This window comes from Symphalangus syndactylus, chromosome 1, assembly GCF_028878055.3.
Source record: "Symphalangus syndactylus isolate Jambi chromosome 1, NHGRI_mSymSyn1-v2.1_pri, whole genome shotgun sequence".
NCBI lineage: Eukaryota > Metazoa > Chordata > Mammalia > Primates > Hylobatidae > Symphalangus > Symphalangus syndactylus.
This window is the reverse complement of record NC_072423.2, coordinates 116,270,688-116,290,885: the sequence shown is the minus strand read 5'-3', so window position 1 is coordinate 116,290,885 and position 20,198 is coordinate 116,270,688. Positions and strand designations below refer to the sequence as shown.

At 41.9% G+C, this 20,198-nt stretch overlaps 1 protein-coding gene across 4 annotated transcripts; it reads left to right on the top strand.

The window, feature by feature from the left end:
• Positions 1-8: 8 nt before the first annotated feature.
• Positions 9-12,220, top strand: ZNF35 (zinc finger protein 35). 4 transcript variants are annotated; one of them, XM_063611177.1, is made up of 4 exons: positions 9-268; positions 2,390-2,705; positions 4,018-4,162; positions 10,127-12,220. In XM_063611177.1, exons 2-4 carry the CDS (start codon positions 2,514-2,516, stop codon positions 11,371-11,373), a joined length of 1,584 nt encoding a protein of 527 aa, XP_063467247.1. In that variant the 5' UTR covers positions 9-268; positions 2,390-2,513; the 3' UTR covers positions 11,374-12,220. The 4 variants fall into 4 exon arrangements, with proteins under 4 accessions (XP_063467247.1, XP_063467250.1, XP_063467245.1 ...); XM_063611180.1 differs by having other exon boundaries at positions 2,387-2,705; XM_063611175.1 differs by having other exon boundaries at positions 9-291.
• Positions 12,221-20,198: the final 7,978 nt, after the last annotated feature.

Genomic DNA, 20,198 nt, shown 5'->3' with positions numbered 1-20,198 from the left:
CCTGCTTGGGATGCGCCCCTCCCTGAGGCTCACTTAGAGCTTCCAACCGCACAATCCTCCTAAGCGCTTCTGCCCGATACCTGGTCTGGGGCGACATTGGACACCCATCGAGAGGAAAGCACCTCCGAGATTCCTAGAGAGGCCGGCTTGGCGACTTGGGGAGCCGGAAGCCCATCCCGAGGCACTTCCTGTCCGGTCATTGTTCTCGTGCCGGTAGAAGCTGAGGTCCCGGTCAGCCAGCCTCCTGCTGCAGAGCCAGTGAACTCAGGTCGGGCTTCTCAGCTGCGCACAGTGAGTGGGGTCGGAGGGGGTGGGCACGAACGTCGAGGGAGAAAAAAGGGCTCTCCCAGGGGCCATGGCCCTAGGAGCGGCCCCTGCGTCCTTTCCCCGGGGATACCAGCCTTGTCTGTCGGGGTCGGGGGGCTGTGAGTTCCCCACCGCCTCGGAATCCCGGCTGCCGCCCACCTGGGGCCTGGCCCGGGAGAGGATGGACACAGACTGGCCAAGGGGCCGGATAGGTCCCAGGGACAGGGCCGCGAGGAGCCTATACGTGGAGAGAATGGATTGCCACGTTTGGAAATACAGAAAGGACATTGAAAGGGAGCCTTTGATAGAGGGCCCTGTGCCGTCTGGGACCGGCGGTCCGTCAGAATCTGATCAGAAGTCTGATGAGAGTACTCACAGTAGGCAGTCTTGCACATACACAAGGTGGAACTAGTCTTAAGGACCTTCATACCAGATTGAATTCGGATAGTGATGGAAAGAATAGTGCTCCAGAATTAAGGTTTGTCAGAGGAATGAAAGTATTGCATTACTTAATAAATTCAGTGTATACAGTAAGTGGCCAGTAAGTTGACATGGGGAAAAGAATATGATCACTTCAATAGCTGCAACAGGGGATTGAATAAGATTTCGCACCCTTTTCCAGTAAAACATTCAAAGGGGGATAGAAAGAAAAATTTCAATCTCTTCATAAGCAATCAAACTAGTAAGGTTATTTTGCTCACAGGTTAAAAACAAAAACCCTGCTGGCTTAGCTGTGATAAAGGGTTACTGTTAATTAGTGGGGATGTGAATTGGCATGATGCTTTTGGAAAGCAATTTGACAGTACATGTCAATCAGCAAATCCTGAAACCAGTAATTCTCTGATTATTCTAAAGGAATAATTCAGCAAAAAAAAAAAATTATTTACAAAGAAAAACTTTTTAAATATTAATAAAATGAAATATAAACTTTTACTAAATACATGGTTCATAAATAGAATATGATTAAGTAAATGATAATATAGCCACAATTAGAATACTAAGCCAGAATGAGGTAGTTCTATATGTATTGTATTGAAAGATTGTTAAGACTATTGTGAAGTACAGAAATTGAGTTAAAAAACAATGCAGGTTGCTGAACAGTGTATAACTGTGATGATCTAAAGTATGTTTTTGAAAAATAAGCAATATGTGTGAAGGTGTACATATAAATATGTAAATGCAGAGAAAATGGGTTAGGACTCCCATCTAAACTGATAAGTACTTTGTGTATGTGTGTGTAGTGTGTGTAGGTTATATATTTAATTCTATATATTTCTGTATTGATCCTTTTTCAATGAGAGTGAAGATTTATCAACACCATAAGTTATTGTGTAGCATTTAAAATAAGCATGAAGAATGGCAACATGAAAGTAATCTTGTTTTAAATCTTAAGTGTAATATTTTATCTCACAGGACATTTGGAAGCTATGGAAAATGTAAAAATCAAACAAAAAAATGAAAAGAACCTTAAAACTACCTGTAATTACACCATCCAGAGTTAACTAACCACTGCTAACACGTTGGTATGAAGACTCCCAGTCTTTTTCTTGGGATCCTTTGTTCACATTATTTTGTATCCTTGGCAATAAAAAATCTTTTTGTTGTAAAATCCCTTTTAAAACAATGCTATGATGATAATTGTGAAACTATGTATCCCCATAGTCAAAAACAAGAATTTATAAAATCATAATTATTAGTAGTATGGTTGGAGATTTTCCTTTGAAAGAAATATCTTAAATCTCAAAATGTATAGTGGTTATCTCTTTGGAGGTAGACCGAGATGATTTTTCTTAATCATTTGCTGCTTTTAAGTTTTTACAATAAAAGTATGTTAACTTTTAATCAGGAAAAAATCAATAAACATTATATAAAGCTGTTTGCAATGTGGTTATTATGGGAAGACATTACATATTTACGGTCCAACCTCTTCATCCTATGAGGGAGGAATAGAGGATTCCATGTCCTACAGTGGCCCCTGGCTAGGCTCTGGTGAAATTTGCCGGTGTGGCATCCGGCAGATTTGCTAAGTGGCATCCAGCAAATCTCTCCTTGGTGTTAACAGTGTTTTCTGATTTCTCAGTAGGCAGTGCTCATCTTGGCCCTGGGAAGAAACTCAAGAAGAAGCTTTTGAAACATAAAGCTTAGATGGGGTTTGACCTCTGCTGGGCAGCTCCCGGCTATAGGAGTTCTCCTGCTGAGCAGAGAAGATGACTGCAGAATTGAGAGAAGCCATGGCCCTAGCCCCATGGGGCCCAGTGAAGGTGAAAAAGGAAGAGGAAGAAGAAGAAAACTTCCCGGGTCAGGCATCCAGCCAACAAGTGCAGTCTGAGAACATCAAAGTCTGGGCCCCAGTGCAGGGTCTTCAGACAGGCCTTGATGGATCAGAAGAGGAAGAAAAGGTAAATGGGGGCCTGAGACGAAGAGGGGAGGAGATACTTGAAGACCTCAAGCAGTTTGAGAGGGGACTCTGCCCCTCTACTTCCACACCTAGAGTCTTATTTCTTGGGTGCGATTCTAGCTTCCAGTCTCTTGTAATAGGATAGAAACATTCACTTCTGACTGATGTGACTTTCAGTACTTTCTATAAACCAGTGGTTCTCAAATTTTGCTACACAGAACCTGGAGAGCTTTTTATAAAATCTTGATGTCCATGCTGTATTCTCTTAAATCAGAATCCGTGGTCCAAGCACAGTGGCTCACACCTGTAATCCCAGCACTTTGGGAGGCCAAGGCAGGAGGATCACTTGAGGTCAGGAGCTCAAGACCAGCCTGGGCAACATTGCACACCTCGTGTTTTGCAATGCAGAAATACAAAAAATTAGCTTGGCATGGTGGCACGTGCCTGTAGTCTCAGCTACTTGGGAGGCTGAGGTGGGAGGATTGATTGAGCCTGGGAGGCATAGGTTGCAGTGAGCCGAATTCATGCCACTGCACTCTAGCCTGTGTAATAGAGTGAGACCCTGTCTCAAAAAAAAAAAAAAAAAAAAAAAAAAAAGAATCTAAAGGTGGGACCTGGGTATCCATGCTTTTTAAAACTCTTCAGGTGATTTCAGTCAGGTTTTGACAGTGCTAACCAGAGCTTCTAAAACTTTAATGTGCATAGGAATCACCTAGGAGGTTCTTGTTAAAACAGTTAACATTCAGATTCTGATTGAGGATGTCTGGGGGTGGTCTGAGATTCTGTGTTTTTTGTCTGTTTGTTTGTTTGTTTTGCAAGCTTCCAGGTGATGCAGATACTGCTGCTGATCTTTGCACCACACTTTGATTCATGAGGCTGTACACTGTGCTGTCCTTAATGTTTCAAACACACCCCTTACCATTACTAGTCAAATGAGGGCAGAGGGTCCCCCAGAGCCTTTCTGTAATAATATCATCAAAACCTTGCTGCTTTGATCTTTAGATCCCACAAAAGTTCACTCTGAAAATTCTTCCCATATGCTGTCTCCTCTTATCATGTACTCACTGGTAAGCTAGTTTTAGATTCTGGAGTGAGCAGTGAGGTGCAATCAAAGTAATAAGGAAGAAAGTAGCTGGCTTGTTTCTCTGCCCAACTCACCCTGGGGGTTGGAGGAGACTCTGGCTTCCTTTTCTGTTTTTAAAAATTGTTTTATGGCCTCCAGGAATAGATAATTATGTTCTCATTCTCAAAATTGTAACCACACTACCCCCTACCACCAGTTCCCTCTTAAACATGTGCCTGCTTGTCTCTAGGGTCAGAACATATCCTGGGACATGGCGGTAGTCCTGAAAGCAACTCAGGAGGCACCTGCTGCTTCACCCCTTGGCAGCTACTCGTTACCAGGGACTCTGGCCAAGAGTGAGATACTGGAGACTCATGGGACCATGAACTTTCTAGGTATGGTTCAGTTCCCTGATTCTGAATCTGACCATTGGGGTTTCTCAAAATCTTTTCAGAGACTGTGGTGGGCATCCAGTCTCCTAGGTTGACCAACAGAGTACTGAGGTATTGAAAGTGTCAAGGAAAGCTGGAAAGAGGAATGCTGCAATGCCTGTGCATTTGTCATGTGAAGTGGCTTATTTTGCACACAGGCTCAAGACACTAGACAAACATAGGTGTGCTGAAACCTGATCAACACCAATATGGTACCAGGTTCAAGAGGCTGAAGAAGAGACCCAGAGCCAGCAAACGACATAGAATTTTACTAGATGTTTATGTACAGGGTAGACAGTCTAGAGGCAGTGGACTGGGCACAGGAGAACCACATGGCCCAGCGGCATAGGCTGGACAGGAAAGCTGCAACCGCTTGCAAAAGGCGTGCAGTTTATGTCGCATTTTCACTTAACACCCTCCCCCTAATGACCTCCACCTGGCAGCCTTAATTTAACGTAAAACAAGGGGCCTCAATCCCCTTTAGGGCCCACATTCCACTGAACGGGGTGGGGAATGGATAAGGAATGGATCTCCAGGTTGGTCATTTCTGGATTCCTTTGCTTGGAACTCCAAACTATATTCAGGTGTGTCTGCCATACAGGATCATTCTCGGGGTATGCATAAGTTGTTGCCATCAGGTGTATTTACTATACAATAGGCAAATTCCAAACTCACTTTTTAGTGATATTTATTGTTCATTGAGTTTCATCTCTGTGCACACATGTAGGCACATGTCCTCTTTATATGCTTTGTAGTTAGCATAGGTTGGTGAGCCTGCAAGAGACGCTAGCCGAGGTAGGAACAGTCAACTTTTGTGGTGATTTTGAGCAAATGCCCTGGAGATGTTCTGTTTTCATAGATCTTTGTGCAAATTATAGAGGATTTTGAGCAGCTATGTCAACCATAATGATGTTCAAAACTAGGTCTTCATGGAGGGTACTGATGGCTTATCAACTTGTTCTCTCTAAGCTAGGACTAGAGAAAGGGTAGTATGTTCTAAAGATCTCATTGGCAGTGGCAGAAGCTTGCCTGTGGAGGAGTGATATATAAGTGAGGGTCAAGAATGCAGTAGCCATGAGTCCTGTGTTTCAAAGCACTTACTGGCTGATTGCCAAGCCCTATTCTTTTTATGAGTCTGCCAGATATTGAATACTTTGAACCCACTCTCCTCCCTAACCAGTTCCTCAGGCATCTGGGGACCAAGTCACTTTCTTAAACCAGTGCTATGGGGAAGACAAGGATCTCCACCTAGATTTTCTTGTCTCATATTTAATTATTCCCAAACCCTTAGCAGCTTCTGTACCCCACTTTCTGCTTTCTGTTCCATTCTCTCTGGTGCATTCCCCTGCATGTCACTTATTTTCTGTCTCTTAGCTTTATCAGCCATTCATAGTCTTAACCCCAACAGTTGCACCTCATCAGGAATGGGCTCCCTTTTCCTACTTTGCCTCTTACCTCAAGACCATGTTCATACCCAAGACTTGCCATTTTGCGCTGCCAGCTATTTCCATGGCGATGGCAGGAACGCTGCCAACACTATTTCCATGGCAATGTCAGTAGGCGATGGTGGGAACACTGAGCTGTACTTGTGAGAGATAGCTGAGTGGGGTTGCTGCCCTGCCTGTAATAACTTTGTGACCTTGAGTAAGTCCCTTCTCTCTCTGGACCTTCATTTCCTGTTCTACAAATTGGGTGTGTTCATTCATTAAGTACAGGATTTGTTGGCGGCCTCCTTCCTGTGTGTCAGGCAGTGTGATAGGTGCTGGAGATACAGAAATGAATAAGACACAACCTTGCTCTTTTTTTAGCTGAAGGAGAACAGTTTCATCTTCATGATGAAATTGTATAATATACATGAAAGTACTTTGGAAATTGTGATGTGTTATTAGGTTTTTAATGTCAGAGCAAGTTTTAACTGTAGTTTTCATATTTTAATTAATGTTGAATTTATTAAAGTTTATTCATTTAAAAACCAATTTTTAAGCCGTTAAGCATAACTTTTTACTTCATCAATACATCTAGACATATTTGTATAAAAGTGAGAACATTTGTATTTCTTCTTTAACTTATGTTCAGTTAAGCTTCAAATTTTACAGATTAAATTTTTTAAACATTTTGGCCGGGCGCAGTGGCTCAAGCCTGTAATCCTAGCACTTTGGGAGGCGGAGGCGGGTGAATCACCTGATATCAGGAGTTCAAAACCAGCCTGGCCAAAATGGTGAAACCCTGTCTCTACTAAAAATTCAAAAATTAGCCAGGCATGGTGGTGCGTGCCTATAGTAACAGCTACTCGGGAAGTTGAAGTAGGAGAATCACTTGAACCCGGGAGACAGAGGTTGTAGTGAGCCAAGATTGCACCACTGAACTGCAGCCTGGGCAACACAGCAAGACTCTGTCTAAAAAAATACATTAATTAAAATTTTTAAACATTTAATTCTACCTGCTTATCAAATTTCTTTATATAAAACATAATTGCAAATTTAATATCTTTAGTTCTTTAAAACATTCCAAACACCTAACTGGGCAGATTTACAAATCTTGTAAATAAAATCTTGATAAACACAGCTGTTATAAATCTAATGAATTGGACTTATAAATTTAGTAAATCAAATTACCCTTCTTATCTCAGAATATAGTCACCAGCTAAGATGGCAGGCTCATGTAGCATTTCAGGTATCTTTAAAAAAAAAAAAGAGTGAAAGAAGAGTATTGATTTCAAAACTATGGCTATGCCTGTGTTCTAGTTGATCACAAGTTAGTTTTTGGTTTAGTTTTTCATTATTTCTGTACTTAATTTAATTTCTCTAGAGCTACAGTAATCCTACATGTGTTTTAAAAAAAGGAAAAATACCATTTCAAATAAGCTAAGGTTTTACGCCCGGATTATTTGCTGATTAATCTTTTTACCCAAAGAAATTTGAACTTGACTACACCAGATGGACCCTAATTCTCTTTTCTTAGGCACTTGCCAAGACCCCAGGTCTTACTTTACTCAGTGATGAATCACTTGCATGAAAACCTTCTAGGCTACAGTTGAACCCGGTTTTGTAATGGTTTTGACATGAGACATTATTCAGATAGAAGGAATTGTTTCCGTTATTGGCTGTAATCAGTTTAGTAGTTCCCATTGATCTTCATTTTTCATGCCCAACATTCTAAATCTCCCAGTAAGGAGGGTAGGAGTGAAGGTCAGGGAGACAGTGCAGCTATTAACTAAAGTTTTCATGGGCTCTGTTTCTGTTGGAGAGATGCCCAGCTGGGGGATGAGAGGCCCAGGTGTCAGTGATGGGGAGTTAAAGCAAAAGAGGAGGTGAAAAGAACCAAGGGAGGAGACGTTGGATGGGAGAAGAATAAAGTGGGATGTAGGTGATAAAGTAACAATAGAGAACATAAGGAGAAGAAAGCAGTCAGCAAAAGAAAAACAGAAGAGGCATGAAACTGTATATGGAAAAATTCAAAATATTTCACAGAAAAAATTAAAAAACAGGAGAGAAGAGAGATGAAGAGTCAGTAAGGGGTCAAGATAGCAGGAAAAAATAAGCAGCAGAAGAAAAGATATAAAAGCAAGTAAACTACAGAGAGAAAAACAGTACATTTTTAAAAAGAGAGAGATAGCAGAACCGTAGGAATAGAAATAACCAGAAAAAGTTTAGCATTTCAGATTTTTTTTTTTTTTTTTTTTTTTTTTGAGACGAGTTTTGCTATGCTGCCCAGGCTGGAGTGCTGTGGCACAATTTCGGCTAACTGCAACCTCTGCCTCCTGGGTTCAATTGATTCTCATGCCTCAGCCTCCAGAGCAGCTGAGATTACAGGTGCCTGCCACAACACCCAGCTAATTTTTTTGTATGAGACGGGGTTTCACCATGTTGGCCAGGCTGATCTCAAACTCCTGACCTCAGGTGATCCACCCGCTTCAGCCTCCGAAAGTGCTGGGATTACATGAGCCACTGCACCTGGCTTTTTTTTTTTTTTCTTTGAGATAGAGTCTTGCTTTGTCTGCCCCAGGCTGGAGTGCAAGTGCAGTGGTGCAGTCTCAGCTCCCTACAGCCTCCACCTCCCAAGTTCAAGCGATTCTCCTGTCTCAGCCTCCCAAGTAGCTGGGACTACAGGCATGTGCCACCACACCTGGCTAATTTTGTATTTTTAGTAGAGACAGGGTTTCACCATGTTGGCCAGGCTGTTCTCAAACTCCTGACCTGTGCTGGGGTTACAGGCGTCAGCCACTGTGCCTGGCCAGCATTTCAGATATTTATTGTTTGTCATATCTGGGGCTCTACTGTATCCAGCACTTGGGCATTTCTTTCCTCTGACACTGCTCATCTTGTCTGAATGATTGTGATAGAATTTCAGATTACCATAGTCTCAACCAGGCATTCAAACCAGGCTGTTTTCCTGCCCCCAGTATTGCTTTGTACCACCCCAACATCCTTGTCCCACCCACTCATATCATTGGTTGGATGGTCATCCTGTAGGATATTTCCCTCTGATGGGTGCTAGTCTCTCCCTTGTGCAGTAGCAGCAGTTATAACCTGAAGCTCACAGCACCACTGCTTATTTCTGAGCTGACATCACCAGTGGGAATACCTCCCTCCTCTACAGGCTTGCCACCCATTCCTGTTACCCTTTATTTCACTTGCCTGATTTCTTGAGCTTGGTTTAATTGACAAACACTTCTTAAGGGTTCACTGTGCCAAAACTGGGTTACATGGGTGCACATTTCAAGGTCAAGGAAAGTGAGGGTGCAGAGGAGGCAAACATAAAGAACTATGATGTTACTGATAGCAGGACCCCTTTTTGATGCCATTAGGTTCTGAAGCAATGTAAAGCATCCAGAGACTAATCAGTGTCATAAAGCTTCAGGGTGTTTTGATGTTCTCATGATATTTTCTGGCATTGTGGAGCAGGCTATGCCATAACTCAACAAGGTCAGCTTTCCTTGACACAATGCTAAGCTGTTCCCCTGACAAAAGGGTAAGAGTTTGCCATGTACAGTTTCTTTTTTAATTCTCCCAGTGTAGCTGTCTATCACCATAGCAACTCCCCTCTCCTAAGGGTTCATCTTTCCTTCTGGCCCCTCACAACATCATCAGTCAGCCTGAAAGTTGCTGCACACATTCGGAGCACTGACTGTATTCCAGGCAATATCTGAGTAGTTGACATAGAGTAACTCCATTAATCTACTCACGGCCTTATGAGGTAGATACTATTAGTATCCTTGTTTTAGAGATTGGGAAACTGAGGCACACAGGAGTTAAGTAGCCCAAAGTCATGGAGCTAGTTAGTGTCAGAGCAGAGATTTGAAACCAGGCAGCCTGGCTCTAGAATCCATGTTCTTAACCTGTATGCTGCAAGACCTCGCGGTGTTTCATATGCTTTTGGCTGCTGTGGCTGTCTTGGCAGCCAGTGTTACCCTTTCTGTCCATGCTTATCCTTTGATATCCAGCATCCTCAGACACAGAAACCTCAGTTGCTAGATCTTTGTTTACAGGTAGCAAATCACCCTAATTAACTGGTGGGTTGCAAGCAAATCCACACTAAGTAGCTAAGGTAAGAAGGCAAGCCTAGGGAGAGGCTTGTGTCCTTCATAACTGGTCTTCATTGCAAGGGCAGTCATCATACAGCCAGGAGGAGCGCTGTCTGGAGATTGGGCCTCCCTGGTATGAGGCAGTGGGGTTAAGTGTCTAATGGAGGCAAGTGGAAGTGCTAGAAAGACCATGAGTCAGTGGATTCTGCTGTAGGTAGAGGGTAGGGCAAAGCCCTAGCTGAAGAACCTAGAGAGGAGAGGTAACATGTGATGGGATTCTCTTCTTTGATGAAGCCATTTTGTGGAGGTGCTGAAATCACATACTTCCTTTTATGACTTGATGATCCTATTCTTTTTCTAGGCCAGAGAAAGCTAACATTTGTATTTTCTGTTTCTTGGTTCAGGTGCTGAAACCAAGAACCTACAGTTACTGGTTCCAAAAACTGAGATATGTGAGGAGTCTGAAAAACCCCTCATCATATCAGAAAGAATCCAGAAAGCTGATCCTCAAGGACCTGAGTTAGGAGAAGCTTGTGAAAAAGGAAACATGTTAAAGAGGCAGAGAATAAAGAGGGAAAAGAAAGATTTCAGACAAGTGATAGTGAATGACTGTCACTTACCTGAAAGCTTCAAAGAAGAGGAAAACCAGAAATGTAAGAAATCTGGCGGAAAATACAGCCTTAATTCTGGCACTGTTAAAAATCCAAAAACCCAGCTTGGGCAAAAGCCTTTTACATGTAGCGTGTGTGGGAAAGGATTTAGTCAGAGTGCAAACCTCGTTGTGCATCAGCGAATCCACACTGGAGAGAAACCCTTTGAATGTCATGAGTGTGGGAAGGCCTTCATTCAGAGTGCAAACCTCGTTGTGCATCAGAGAATCCACACTGGACAGAAACCTTATGTTTGCTCAAAATGTGGGAAAGCCTTCACTCAGAGTTCAAATCTGACTGTACATCAAAAAATCCACTCCTTAGAAAAAACTTTTAAGTGCAATGAATGCGAGAAAGCCTTTAGTTACAGCTCACAACTTGCTCGGCACCAGAAAGTCCACATTACAGAAAAATGCTATGAATGTAATGAATGTGGGAAAACATTTACTAGGAGCTCAAACCTCATTGTCCACCAGAGGATCCACACTGGGGAGAAGCCCTTTGCCTGTAACGACTGTGGCAAAGCCTTTACCCAGAGTGCAAATCTTATTGTACATCAACGAAGCCATACTGGTGAGAAGCCATATGAGTGTAAAGAGTGTGGAAAAGCCTTTAGTTGTTTTTCACACCTTATTGTGCACCAGAGAATTCACACTGCAGAGAAACCTTATGACTGCAGCGAATGTGGGAAAGCCTTCAGTCAGCTCTCTTGCCTTATTGTCCACCAGAGAATTCACAGTGGAGATCTTCCTTACGTGTGTAATGAATGTGGGAAGGCCTTCACATGTAGCTCATACCTACTTATTCATCAGAGAATTCATAATGGAGAAAAACCTTACACGTGTAATGAGTGCGGGAAGGCCTTCAGACAGAGGTCGAGCCTCACTGTGCACCAGAGAACCCACACTGGGGAGAAGCCCTATGAATGTGAGAAGTGTGGTGCAGCTTTCATTTCCAACTCACACCTCATGCGACACCATAGAACCCATCTTGTTGAATAACAAGTAAGGAAGAGGAAGACCTCCAGCATTGGTCATAACCTTCCACCTCCCTAATGAGACACGTCTGCTGTTTTCTTCCTCCTCTATAAAAGTGAGGGCTATGTCCTTAAAAGTTAGAGTTTTCAGGAATGCAGCACAAGACACAAGAAAAGCATTTCAGAGGCTAATTTAAAGAAAACAAAAAGTAAGCACCTAAAAGGCAAGGACTTTGTTTTAACTGTACCTTAAGCAGTCATGTTCTCTGAAGTGGAATGTGGCTTTCCTAGGAATGGGTCATACAAAGCTAAGTAGTAATGATGCTATTTGGGGAAAGGTCTTTTTTGCTTAATTTTGTTTTTTAAAACTCTGATGATTGCTTGAGCAACAGGCAGGTTATCTGCCTGGTTGAATTCTGGTTGAACCGTGTATTCTAATATTTCTGGTTAAGTGGTGGCTAGGTAAGGAAACCACTTGGGGTAGCAGTTCAACAATTCACTTAAGAACGTTTATAAGCTTTCCATTTCCTAGGTAATTTTTTAAAAGCCAGTCAAAACAAAAACTTTACTGAAAATGGACAGAAATAGGAAATGGACTTTTTCCTTACTGTCTATACCTCCTGAACCTTGGTATTGTAAAGATCTGGGGACCTCTGAGTCTGTTCTGACCATTCCCTAGTCTGCATGGCCAAGCACTCAAGGATTGATGGACACCACACACCAGCTATATTCATTTGCCAAGATCGACAGCTCCTTCTCCAAACAACTCAAGCCCCCTATTCCCATCGCATTCCACTTGGGTGAGATGCAACTAACAGCCCCTTCCTGGATAAAGGAGTCAAAGAATAAAGCTTGCCTAGAGGCATGCCCCAGTTGTCTCTGCTGTCATTCTGCTCAAGTCCAGCCAGGGGTCTCAGTTTGGGTTTCATTCTCACATTCTGGATGGTGTTTAGAAGAAATAGTGGAGCTCTTCTCATACTGAGAAGACCAAAGAGGGAAAGTGAAGGGAGAGGGGAGGTGGAAGTAAGATTCCTAAGGTCTTAATTTGATTTTTTGAGAAATTCAGAGGTATTGGAATATGAAAACTTTTAGAAGGATGAAGAAACTGGCTAAGGTAAGATATCTTTGTTACCATTCAGCCTTTACTCCTGGAAAAATGATTTATAAAACTATGCAATAGGTAGAGTTATGTAATAATATTGCCTGTATTTATATAGAACTTTTATTCTTTGTTGTGTACCTTTATGTATTGATCATGATACCTGGCACATACATCACGCTTTCACATAGATCACCTACCTTAGTCCTTAGAACACTGAAACAGGTGGTTGCCCATTTACCTGAGAATGGTCATTTAGTGCAAGGCCAAGTAACAAGTGACAGCTTATATCCAAGTCCAGGACCTGAATCTAGATTCTCTGTTCTGCCATGCCACTTGCCAAACACCTGTAATCCCCATGCAGACCTGTGGGGGAGACAAAGAAAGGGGTATGTAGTCCCATTTTTCAGGTAAGGAAGCTGATGTGACAGATTTTTGGAGTGTGCCTTAGGCACTGTGACCAGAAATCAGCAAACCTAAGACTAGAATTTGGGTCTCCTGATTTCTGGCTCTGTCCCTCCACGCTGTTCCAATGCCTCAGGGCATGCGAGAGCATTTATCATAAATGCTGAGCCTGATGCACCTCTCATGCAGAAGTCCCATGCATTTATTATCACATTTCTGCAAGACTAAATATTAATCACATAGTGTTTTCTAGTTGACAGAGCACTTTTGTTTTTGTTTTTGTTTTTGAGATGGAGTCTTGCTCTGTTGCTTAGGCTGGAGTGCAGTGGCACAATCTTGGCTCACTGCAACCTCTGCCTCCCAGGTTCAAGTAATTCTCTTACCTCAGTCTCCTGAGTAGCTGGTACTACAGGTGCGTGCCACCACACTTGGCCAATTTTTTTTTTTTTTTTTTTTGAGACAGAGTCTTGCTCTGTCGCCCAGGCTGGAGTGCAGTGGCACGATCTTGGCTCACTGCAACCTCCACCTCCCAGGTTCAAGCGATTCTCCTGCCTCAGCCTCCTGAGTAGCTGAGATTACAGGTGCGCGCCACCACCCCCAGCTAATTTTTGTATTTTTAGTAGCAATGGGGTTGGTCAGGCTGCTCTTGCACTCCTGACCTCGTGATCCACCTGCCTTGGCCTCCCCAAAGTGCTGGGATTACAGGAGTAAGCCACTGCGCCCAGCCTTTTTTCATTTTTAGTAGAGACGAGGTTGCACTATGTTGGCCAGGCTGGTCTCAAACTCCTGACCTCAGGTGATCCACCTGCCTCGGCTTCCCAGAGTGTCAGGAATACAGGCATGAGCCACCATGCCTGGCCTACAGTGCACTTTCACATACAAAAGGCATACACAAGAAAGCTTATTAATTTCCTTTTTCCTCCCTCCTCTAGTTTTTTTTTCAAAACATATGCAACTTATTTTCCCAGTTTCACTCTAAATCATAGAGACACAAATAAAAGAAATCAAAAGTATTCAAAAGTAGGATCAAATACTCATGCCCTCACCAATCCTAACAGTGACTGTTCCAGTCTCCCTGACGGAATGGAGAGACCCAAATAAACCACTCCCTGTCTCTGCTGAGAGTAGGAACAAGTTAGTTTTTTTCCCCTGCCTTACTAGGAAGCTGAGAATATCAGGAGAGCAGGTCTGAAGATTTGAGATAACTCTGTGACCTTGACCCACCAAGAGACCGAAACTACTTTGCTTAAAGAATACCGCTGGGATTTATGACCATTAAGACAGTTAAACCATTCTACTATCACATATGTTTATCCTCATGATTGAATATTCAGTTACGGATGATTGTGATTTTCACTCATAGGTAGTTCAGAAAAGCTACGCAGGGGATTATGATGCAAAACTAGGTTTGAGATTCACTGACCCAACCTTGCAGTAAAGCAGTGGTTTTAAACCTTGGCTTCATGTTAGAATCACCTTGGGCACTTTTTTAAAATTTCCATTTCTAGACCTCAGTGTTTTTTAAAACTCTGGAGGGGATTACAATGACAAGCAAAGGTTATGAGCCACTGTAGCAAAAAGTAAAGGCTGCAGGCCAAGAATGTGTGTGATTAAAGGTGGAGGGGGTGGGGGTGCTCCAGTATAAGGATCTGTATGTGCAAAGCATTCTATGTATTTTTAGCAGAACAGGACACTTACTTTACACTAGCTGAACTAGGTGTCCATCAGTGCCTCTGCCAACCATTGGATGTTAGAGGATTCTGCCACCTAACTTATTTTATTTGTATTTAAGTGAATATACCAACCATTTATATGAGCAAACCAAGTTTTACATAACATACTTTTGGTATGTATTATGACTTTTTACATTTCTACTTGTATTTCATCTTCAGATCTCAGTTTCCACAAACCTGCATCCAGGTTCAGGGCCTCTGATTCTGCACAGATCATGTGAGCCAAGTGGTTTGATTACTAGACAGATCAGATCCTTCCCCAGGTAATAACTCTGCCTCCTGATTCCAGTCCTCAAAATAAATTGCAGCCTGCCATTTTCTTTATGGTTTATAAGGGAGGAGTGACCACCTTTTGTCAGTTTGCTTAGTTTCCTATTTGGGCTCATCTCCCATCTTTTTTGGGTAGTCTTGCTAGGAGTGGTCGGGAACTCTGAAGCCCCATTTTCCCAAGTTGCTGAGAGTTATCAGACTTTTAGCTGTCAGGGTAAGAGCTCTGTTGCAGGCCTAGTGATTGGCATTAAGAGTAGGACCAGGAAATCTGTCCTCATCCTCAAATGAGACCAACAGATAGGCATTAAATGGAGCACAGTGATGCAAAACTGATGGTGAAATCACGTACAGTAATCTGGGAGCACAGGAGAAAGACTTCAATCCCTAACACGAAGTTACACACTCAAACACAGCTATAAATTCCTCCAGGCTTAGGAAGAGGTGTCTGGACAAAGCTAATTGTTCATCTGCTCTGTATCCCCTCCCTGTCTCAGGTAGTTGTCCCTCTCCCACATCTGTCACCTCTCCACTTGCTCATCCATTGTAGGCACTGCAACCTTGCTGGGGTTGCAGCCCCTTTGGGAATCCTGGGGAGATTGTGGATCCTCTTCCCCTAAGAAATGTACGTTACAGATTAAATCTTGTGCTTACTTGGAGGTTATGCAGGCTTCCTGAAGACAATACATAAATCTAGGGCCTAAAGTCTAATCTGGGGATGTATTACATAATCACCAGTGATTTTTTTTTTTTTTAATGAGGTTAGGTTACAGAATCACTAAGAATGTTGCCCAGACATTCTTTAAGCCTTTAAAATTTGTTTTTCTCTTAGATTCCTTCCCTTATCAAATGACATTATCCCCACCACCTGGGGCACCCAGGTTGAATGTCCAGAAGCTATTTCTGCCTTCCTAAGCATCATTCATTACAAAAACATTTTGTGTTCCCTTGTGGTGAACGTCGTGCTAGATTCTGTAGTGCCAAAGCAAACCTGGTCCACTATCCCTGTTGTCATGTCTGTTATGGGAAAAATATCAGGATCCCTAACATGATTTACTGAGCTCTTCATAATCTCTTTCCAGCCTCATCTCTTCACTCTCAGGCACCTTTTACTGCAGCCTAGAGGCACGTGCTTGCTCTCCTCTGTGCCTTTGCTCACACTTTTCTCAGTGCCTATAATACCTCATCACTACTTTCAGTCCCTTTCTACTTTTGCAAGCTTAGTTTCTTTGAATATTTGGTTCAAGTTCCATCTCTGGGAAACCCCTGAATGCGTTATGGCCAAAGGCATATTCAGAAGTATATTTATTAATACGCATATACAAGTGCATGATATGCTATGTATTCAGAGATTTACCTTTTTGCTTTAAAGTGAAAAAGTCTGGATTAAAAATTGTGTATATAATACAGTTCCCATATACTGTTGCTTTTATATATTCTATATACTATTTAAAAGTATATAGATAAACTACCTGAAGGAAAAAAGAAAATATTATAAGTGGTTAAATGACTTACAGCCATACAGACAGTTAATTCCAGGCTTACATTCAAACCCATATACCCTGGATAATAGGATTATGGGTTACTAAGAGGGGTTTTGTTTGTTTTAGCAATTTCTGTATTTCTATAAGGAGCAAGAATTTTATAAAAATAATAAATTATTATATTTACATATCTAGTTTATTATATTAACCATAAACCATATCTCAATTCTCCATTTTGTGGTATGTTGGAGGGACCTTTCCCTTCCTTTCGCTTTACCTTTTCCATATCATTGTCTCTTACATTGTCAAGTCTGATAATTCTTAAATTCTATTCTGTAACCAGTTAGGATTTTATGGTTTGTTTATTGATTGATTTCAAAAGCTGAAAATAAACAGCATGAACATTATTACAGCCATGTGAATATTGTTGACTGCAGATCTTGGCTTACTGTGTTTATATTTCCTTTTGGGATCAGCTTTTTGTTTTTACTGAAGTTTCTAGTTGCCTTTGTTTTTACCTTGTACTGGTTGCTTTCCACACACTTGCAGTCATTTTCAAATTCTCCATTCAATTAAATACTCTGTTGAATTCACTTCTTTTCTCTCTGTATATTCCCCTTTCAGCCTCCTGCTCTAGTCTGTTTTTGATGCCCTTTCTGCTTATTATTCTGTTGTTACACTGGACTCAACTGTTTCTGAATTCTGTGTCTTCCTTTTTCTTTATTTACTTCATCATTTTATTATAGTACATGTCAAGTCTCCTGTCAGGAAAGAGTACGTGGGAGGCAAAGTTGTTGAGTGTTTATATGTCTTTCTCTGACCTCTCACTTGATGGTAGTGTGGCTGCCTCTGGAATTCTAGGTTGAAAAATTTCCCTAGAAGTTTGTAGCCATCGCTTCACTGACTTACTGCATCCACTGCTGCTAATAAGATGCCTGATTCCAATCTGATACTTATTTATTTGACAATCAGTAAATAGTATTTATATTACAGTGATCTGTTTTCCCACCCCTATGCCTGGAAGCTTTTAAAGTCTCTTCTTTATCTTTGATGTATTCAGTTCCCTAATGCCCAGTGGAATTTTTCAATCTACAGACTCAGGTACTCCTACTCTTGGAAATTTTCTCATTATTTATATGACTATTCCCCGTTTCCATGTTTATTTTTCCTTCTGTTTTTACTCTTTATAGAGTTCCTGCTAATGTTGGACCTTGTGGATTGATCCTTAGCTGCATTCATTATTTCCATTTCTTTGTATCATGCCACTATGAGAAGAGTACCTTGATTATTTTCTAATGAATAATATTTTTAACCATAATAATTTTAACAATAACTAGTTTAGTTTCTGAGAGCCTTTTCTTAAAAGTGTCTTCTGTCACATGAATTATCTCATTCCCTTCATGCCCCTGCCACTGGGTCCTTTTTTCCCTCTGTTTACCTTGTTTACTCTCATTAGACTTTCCTCAAATGTGTTGTGATTCTTACACCCATATACGTGTGTGTGTGCCCATGTGTCTGTGAATTAAAAGCCTAATTGAGACCTCTGTGTGTAGGAGTGAGATTTGCCCACTATTTCCCTGGAGAACCCTAAATGCCAGAATACAGAATATTTTGCCTTGGGCTCTTACATTTAATTAGCAAAAATCCTCTGATATTTTTGTCTGGGGTTTAGATGCTGTTAAGTGCTTTTGTAGAAGTGGAGGGAAGGAAGCCAAGTGTTATTACAGACTTCCAGTTAATGCCCTTATTTTTAGACCCACTTCTGCCTCCCAGCCTTCATTGTACCTGGGGTTTCAAAATTCCAAGTCTCCGGGGTTGGGCAGGGTAGATCAGCTACCTCCTTCCATTGGATAGCCCTCAGCAAGAGTTCCAAGCTGTTACTCCCTCCACCCAGCTGTCTTAGTTACCACATCATTCATTTTCCATCTTCTAGAAATTTGTTCCTTTTATCTCATTGTTTTACTTTTTTTTTTTTTTTTTTTTTTTTTGAGATGGAGTTTCGCTCTTGTTGCCCAGGCTGGAGTGCAATGGGGCAATCTTGGCTCACTGTACCCTCTGCCCCCTGGTTTCAAGCAGTTCTCCTGCCTCAGCCTCCTGAGTAGCTGGGATTACACATGCATGCCACCACTCCCAGCTAATTGTTTTTTGTATTTTTTAGTAGAGACAGGATTTCACCATGTTGGCCAGGCTGGTCTCCAACTCCTGACCTCAGGTAATCCACCCACCTTGGCCTCCCAAAGCGCTGGGATTACAAGCGTGAGCCACCGCGCCCAGCCTCATCGTTACACATTTTAACCATTTTTATTCATTCTTATTTTAGGGGAAGTTAAACCATTTTTAAAAGAATGTTGATATCCTTTGATACAGCAGTACCACTTTTAGAAAGCTATCTTAAGAATGAATGTTTGTACAATGATTTATATACATGTCGATGTTACTCATTTCACAAAAAAGTGACTAACCTAAGTAACAATAGGGGAATGATTAAATAAGTTATAATACTATGGAATATTGTGTAACCACTAAAGGTCATAATTAAAAGAACAGTGATACGATAATAGCACACAGTAATATTAAATAAATGATGCAAAGTACAAAATAAAACACTGTACAGAGAGCCGAGTTTTCTAAGATGCACGTGCATAGGAAAGAAAGAACTTGGGGGTTAACTGTGGTTAAATTTTCAGCATTGTCTACATTTTCTACAATGAGCCTGTATTTTATGATCAGGAGGGGAAGGTTAATAAAAGAGAAAGATCATGGCTTGTTCAGAGTGGTGAGACTTTCTTGTGAAGTGTGAAATGGGTAGTGGGGGATAATAGAATAAGGGTCTGGAGAAATAAGATCCCTATTTTTATCCATTGTTAGCATTTTATGGTTACCAAGAACCTAATACCAGGTGAAGGAGTTCAGCAGAGGAATATATATTTGTGACATTGTTCTGGCTGGACAGGGGAGGCTGAGCTGGTGAGACCGTATTGGCAGTTTTTTTCAGAGCCCAAGAGAGACAGTGGGATTCTGACGCAGCCACTAGAAGGGGGCCAGAGGAGAAGGAATAGATGTGATGTTTTGAAGATAAAATGAGCAGACCTTAAGGGACACAGAAGATCAAGCAGCAAATTCCCAAGCCAGAAGTCTGGGCCTCTACATCCTGGTGAGACCTACGACATGACAAATGAGGCCAGGCCCAGGTCCGAGAGGCACTGCTTTCCTTGCAGCTCTCTGGAGCTACCCTGTCTTCACAGTGGCTAATGCCTCTCTGATGTTGGGAAGGGCTGGAGACAAGGGAGGAGACAACCCAACTCCTAGCATGCTACCTGGCTATCGTAGGCTACCTTGACACTGACTAGGTTCCCTACTTGTACCATGTGTGGTTTTCCAGGATTCCTGTAATCTCTGGTATTTTCCCTCCAAGGACTAGGGTTCCCTCAAGGCAAGTCCCCCTAATGAACCAATAGCAAGGTTGTAATCATCACTACTATTAGTTGAGGGGTTCCTGTGTGCCAGGCACCATACTAAATGCCAAATGTGTTTTATCTCATTTAATCCTCACCTGAGGAGGGAAGTTCTCTTACGCCATTTGCAAAGCCAGTAGTCCCGGTCAGGATTAGAACAACTCTGATGTACAAGTCTGTGCCCCTGTCTCCCAGGTGAACTTCTCAGTGCACCCCCAAGGACTCCTCTCCACGTGTAAGAGTTTTTTGTTAAATTGAAAGAGCAGTTCTTGCCTGTAGTAAAAAGGTCAGTGGTGCAAAAGCATACAAAGAGATGTGAGACTCCCTCCCAGTGTACACAACCAGTCTCCTACCCCAGCGGTAGCTATTTTTAAATTTCTTGATCTTTCCTCAAGATAGTCCCAGCA